The sequence below is a fragment of the Tenrec ecaudatus genome, chromosome 9, assembly GCF_050624435.1.
Source record: "Tenrec ecaudatus isolate mTenEca1 chromosome 9, mTenEca1.hap1, whole genome shotgun sequence".
NCBI lineage: Eukaryota > Metazoa > Chordata > Mammalia > Afrosoricida > Tenrecidae > Tenrec > Tenrec ecaudatus.
Genome location: NC_134538.1, coordinates 90,925,878 through 90,931,877, shown reverse-complemented (window position 1 = coordinate 90,931,877; position 6,000 = coordinate 90,925,878). Strand labels below are relative to the sequence as shown.

The 6,000-nt window shown below is 42.8% G+C and overlaps 1 protein-coding gene across 1 annotated transcript in view; it reads left to right on the top strand.

Moving 5' to 3' along the window:
* The first annotated feature begins 541 nt into the window (after positions 1–541).
* The window catches only part of AHR (aryl hydrocarbon receptor), a 48,603-nt gene continuing 43,144 nt past the window's right edge, over positions 542–6,000 (top strand). The window contains exon 1 of the mRNA XM_075558334.1: positions 542–1,228. Within this exon, the coding sequence (XP_075414449.1) occupies positions 1,164–1,228 (65 nt within the window). The 5' untranslated portion in view covers positions 542–1,163. The remainder of the gene's footprint in view (positions 1,229–6,000) is intronic.

Here is a 6,000-nt window from a genome sequence, read left to right as displayed (position 1 = left end):
GGACCTCTAGGAGGAGAAACACATCTTTCTCGAGAGAAGTACAACCAGTATATTCCTTACAAGGGAGGCGGGCAAAACTTCATCTCAGGAACATCTCACAGGCATATCCTCAGGAGGAACCAGACCGTGCAGAAAGCCATCATGCTTTGCATAAAGTGCCAGGTGAGTGAAGAAGAGGAAGCCCCTCACATGGAAATGATGGGCAGGACAGCAGAGGTCCAGGCAGGCTTTCAACCCGCTCTACACAGCGTGGCTAGGGGTCAAATCAATTTGAAGGCACCTAGCAGCAGTTCTTGAGGCAGACCAGCATGCAATTTGTTGTCACACCTCTTTCTGCGCGGGAAATGTGTTCACAGATTGCTTCCTTTGACCTCAAGAAGATGGCTACAACAGGAGGGCATCCTTGCGTGTCACGTCATCACGTGCTGAGACGAGGGTGGGGCCCTCCAGGGAGCAGGAATGAAAGGGTGGGGCCAAGCAGGACGGGGCGGGGCTACCCCGGGCTGGACGGGGCGGGGCCCTCCAGGGGTCTGGCCTCTTGTGCTATTTCCCCGACGCGCCGTGACAAGGAAGGCGTCGAGGGCGTCGCGGGGAGAGTCCACTCGGAGCTCGTTTCCGAAAGTGTACCCCGAGACGCAGGCCTAGACTGCGGGCGACCGCGTAGCCCAGCGGAAGCGGGTGGCTCCCAGGACTTGCGGCCGGCGGCACCGGCGCTCCGCGCGGCGGGCGGGAAGCACCCAGGCGTGGGGAAGCCCGGGGAGCGGCGCGGCGTCGCCTCCCTCACTGCAGGGTCCGCGGCGCCGGCCCCGGGGCGCGGGGTGACCCGCGCGACCCAGGCCGGGCTGCCACCCAGCGGGCGCCGGCTCCTCCTCCAGCCGGCTGCCTCACCTGCGGGCAGCGCCGGGCCGCCTCCGCCTGAGCGACGGCACCTGCGTGCCTGCGCGGCCCGTCTCCGCCCCGCGGCCCGCGGCGTCCCCCACGGGCGCGCCCGGCCGCCGGCTGAGTGCGGGCGCTCGGGCTGAGGGAGCGGGACCCCGGGCCGCGGCGCTCCCCCCGCGCGAGGAGGACGCAGGTGGAGAGGCGCGGAACCCGGCCCCCCCGCCCCCCGCCGTCCCAGCCGCCGCCGGGCCCCGGACGGACCGGGCCACCGCCGCCCGGGCACCATGAACAGCGGCAGCGCCAACATCACCTACGCCAGCCGCAAGCGGCGGAAGCCGGTGCAGAAAACGTGAGTGTCGGAGCGCGCCCGCGGTGCGGGGTCTGGGCGCGCCGGGGGCGCCCGCACACCTGGCGTCCCGGGGATTCGCTCCATTCCCCCCCCCCCCCCCGGACCCATGGGAAGCACAATCTGGAGGCGAAGGTTTTGAATTTTCCGTGTTCGATCCCACCAAAAACTTGGGTCCCGGTCGACCACCTCCCACCCTCAAATCCTTGTCACCTGTGCACGCACGCCGAAGCCCCTTGCACAACTCCTGCTTTCTTTTCGGTGGCTCTGATTTGTGGACCGTTTGGGCCTGCCCATTAGTGCTGGTGGATTGGGCGACGCGAGCCACTCTTGAAATCCCCTCACACTTTGAATATCCCCCTGGGGAGGACCACCTTAGTGCTGGTCCTTGGAGGAGACCAGGAGCTGGGTAGGGTGAAAGGTTGAGAAAAGACTAGCACGTGCGGTCTGGAAGCAAGGGGTTGATTGCCAGACAGCAATTGTTTTGGTTGTTGCTCCTGATGTACTTATTTAGCATTAATATTGTCGTGTTCGGCGTGTTCTACATGGGCAGTGTGTAGCGATGGTAGCAGGTGTGAGCGGGGGCATTTGTATTCCCTGTCACTGTTTGGGGAAGTGGTCCCATTATTTTTTTTGTGGGGGGTGGTGGTGGTGGTTTGAGATTTGGAATTGCATTTATTGAAGGAGACGTTTCCACTTTTAGCATCTTCGTCTGCTTTCTCCTCTTCCCTACTTTAAAATTTTGTCAGATATAGGTGAATAATTTCCCATTTTGATTTTGTTTGGGATAGGTATTTGTATGAGTTGACAAATACGTTTAACTTTTTCCAGGATTAAGAGAAAAAGATACTTGAAACAAGTTTCCTTTATGATTTGTCTTCAAGTGTTTATTAATAAGTTTGATCTCTGAATTACTTTAAAATAATCAACATAGTTCATATTTTCTTAAACAATTAAACAAAAGCATATTAAATATCTACTCAGGGAAAGTCAGAGATTTGGCTTAAAATATCAATGTAAAGCCCAACAGCCCCAGAAAAAAGCACTTTTACTTTTTAAATTGTTGAAGAGTTGCTTTACTCTAGAGTTTTAATTTCCACATAGGTTTTCAGTGATCGTGGTTTCTCGAATCTAAGCTTAGGAATTGATATTTACCAAGGATATTAAATCTTTCCATAAATCTAAGTAGGCTTCAAAAAACTCGGGGGGAAAATCCCATTATCTTACAATTCCATTTTTCTGCGATTTTTGGGAAGTCCTTTTATGCTGGTAGACTGATTAAAATTAGAAAATCTTACCTAAAGTGTATCTAACATTAAGAATAATGCTTGATCAGCAGTTTTTTGTCTTGGCACTTCTATGAATTAGTTTATAATACTCGACATTTTGTAGTATAGTTTCTTGTATGTGTGTGTGTGTGTACATATATATGTATGTATGTATATATATATATATATATATATATATATATATATATATATATATATATATAGAGAGAGAGAGAGAGAGAGAGAGAGAGAGAGAGATTGATTTGTCTACTTTGACCCTGCCCTGGATAGTTACAATTGGTAGACATCAAAAATGCCTTTTCTTCCGAGTTACTAATACATAGAACACACCGTGTATAATAAAGTCGTGGTTTTGTTTGTGTGATCTGCACAGCGAACTGTCTCATTGATGAACTTTGAAGATGTTGAGCTTTAACCGGTGTGTTACAAAAGGACTTGGGTAGCTTTTTCATTAAAAGCTTTACTTTGTATTCATTAAAAAATTTAATACTTTTGGTTTCATAAATACACTGGTGATTGTAAAAAAGAGGCAAAAACTAGAATGGTATATTTCTAATATACCTACAACAAGGCAGGAATGGTTGGCAGTCATACTTGGAAGAGGAGTGTTTTTTAGCGAAAAGGAATGGTGATGTTTTCTTAATGATATCAAATTCCTCTTTATAGATAATGTACCTTTTGCCATCTTACATTTTATTGTACTTCCAAGGGCTTTAATTTATGTACATTATTAAGCATATTATTGAATTCCAATATTACAATATAACAAGCATTTTCCTCAATTACACTTATTTTATCAAGTAGTACAGGTTGTTTATCAGGTCTTTACTGAACATCATGCATTGCTGATTATATAAATACCATAAAGTTACACCAAATTGTTCTTTAAGAAAAAACCAGCACTAGCATTTTTCATAAAGCATGTGGGTGAAGGGAGACGTTGGACAGTGTAAGACATGAAAAATAATAACTTATAAATTATCAAGGGTTCATGACGGAGTGGGGGTGGGTAGAGATGGGAAAAATTGAGGAGCTGATACCAAGGGCTCAAGTAGAAAGCAAATGTTTTGAGAATGATGTTGGCAACAAATGTACAAATGTGCTTGACACAGTGGATGGATGTATGGATTGTGATAAGAGCTGTCTGAGCACCCAATAAAATGATTTTAAAAAGAAAAGAATTTATATTTGAATAAAAGATAGTTAATAGAGTTAATCAATGTAAATGTTAATCTTATACCTGAAGTAATTAAACCTAAATTAATTTTAAATTAGTGTTTAAATTGTTAATTTGTGGGTAACGGGCCCCAAAATATACCAGCATTCTCATGGGAAAATTCCTCTTGATAGAACTAATAATGTCATTCAGATCTGTTTAACTTTGATCCTTCAATGATAGTTTTTAGTTTACTTACAGAGAAAACACACTGTAGCATAAGTTAAAGCTGTTGAAAAGACAGCATTTAAATATACAATTCTATTGCAATATGGAATAAAGTGGGTGACATGATTTTAACCCAAAGGTTTTTCCACCAACTGAATTTATTAAACAAAGCAAACTCCCTCTAGTGGTACATCTGACTTTGAGAGTACACTTATTAATAGGAAATACATTTTAAATGTTAATTTGATTCTACTAAAATATCTTATACATTAAAACAAAAGCAAAAATCCAAACCTGCTAGTGAGTTGATTCTGCAACCTAGTAACCTTATAAAGAATCTTCAAGACTGTAAATTTTTATGAGAACAGAGAGCCTCATCTTTCTCCCAAGAAGCAGCTGGTGGCTTTGAACTGCTGACCTTGTTGGTTAGCAGCCCAGGCATAGTACACAGAGCCACCAGGACTGCCTGTCTTACAGATAGTAAATACAATAGGAATATTTTCTATCTCGTCGAATAATGAAATCAGAGACTTAAAAGCGCTCAAGCAACTTTTCTAAAACATCTGATCCATGTTCCTGCCTTCATGAAGAAATGTTCAGAGATCACCTCAGACTTCTCAGTGTGTTTCCCGTGCTTAATAACCCTGCTCTAAACAGAACAAATATTTTAATTTGAACTCTAGTCTTGTATTCTCCTTGAAGAAGATAGCCTTATTGATTTGTTTAGTTATGTTGATTCATGACAGTAGTTGAAAAGCCAACTATTAACTCTTATTTTTGTAATTTTCAGAGGTTCTATCAATATGAAAGAAATTTTAGGGGAACATCATACAACCATAATCTGTAGCATTACTACTGTGTGTTGGCAAGTTATAGATTTTCAGGAAATGAAAATTCCTAAAAGTTGCCATATACAATTATAAATATCAGTAGTAGTGGTTATCAAAAATAGTTGTTATAAGGTGTTAAAACTGGAAAAAATATTAACTTTAATATACTTAAAATGTTTTCTCCTCCGTGAGTTCTTGCTGAGAACTGTTTAGATGTCATGAGCCTCATTTATTGCTCATTTAGTAGAATAAATTATTGAATGACTTATTGAAAAATGTTTTGTGTAAAATAGTATGTATTGTTTTTTGAAAGTATCTAAATAAAAGGATAGGTTTTTTAAAGTTTTGTAATTATTGCCCCACCATCATGATTTCCCTTCAGATAGCTGGCTTGTACATGGTGGTTATGGACGCTCCTCCACATTGGAACTGTGAAATGAAAGTCAAGTCGATGAGTATTCTTTCATTATAGTAAAATTTATAAAGCATAGTGACTGAAAGAGGAAACAGGTGTTAGCTGACAGAGTGCTGCACTTGATCTAGAGAGAGGATGAGACGTGGCCTCCTCACTCTGGTAGATCTGGGCAAGGTCCGCAATAAAGGAGAATGGCCCACATCTACGCTGTGGATTTCTCAAAGCTGACCCACAGCTGAAGACTGCTGGAGAAGAAATTTTAAAGGAAGCAAATGAACAAAACCAACCAATTTTTCTGTGCAACTGTGTGTGATTATGTTCTGAATTGAGAGTACAGCCAAAATAGGGTGAATAAACTTAGCATATTACTTGTTTATTGATGTGCTTGATTAAAAGAGTGACTTAACAGATATCATGCAATTCTAAACCTAACAGCAAAATCTTTTTAAAGATTGAGTCAAATTGCCCTACAAAACTGTACCATGTACATTGGCACACTCTGCATATGTCCTTGAGTTTTTGCTTAAAACTATTAATTGTCCATTTGATAAGCAAGAAAGGGAGACAGAAGAAGTAGCTAATTATACTTAGTATGGTGTGTGTGTGCCAAGTAGACTGGCAGTGTGTGCTTGCAGATGTTTGTCATCTGAGTGACCGACACATACGGATTTGCTTCGTCTTATATATTTCAATTTTTTTTCCTTTTTTGACCAACGTGTTTTAAAAGTGTATTTCTATTAAATAATACACATTTTAAAACGTTACTGTTTACAGAACAACTCACAGTAACAGATGAACCCTTTCTCAATCAGTTCTTTTTCCCGGTACTAGTATATATCCTGATGAAAGGGACATGA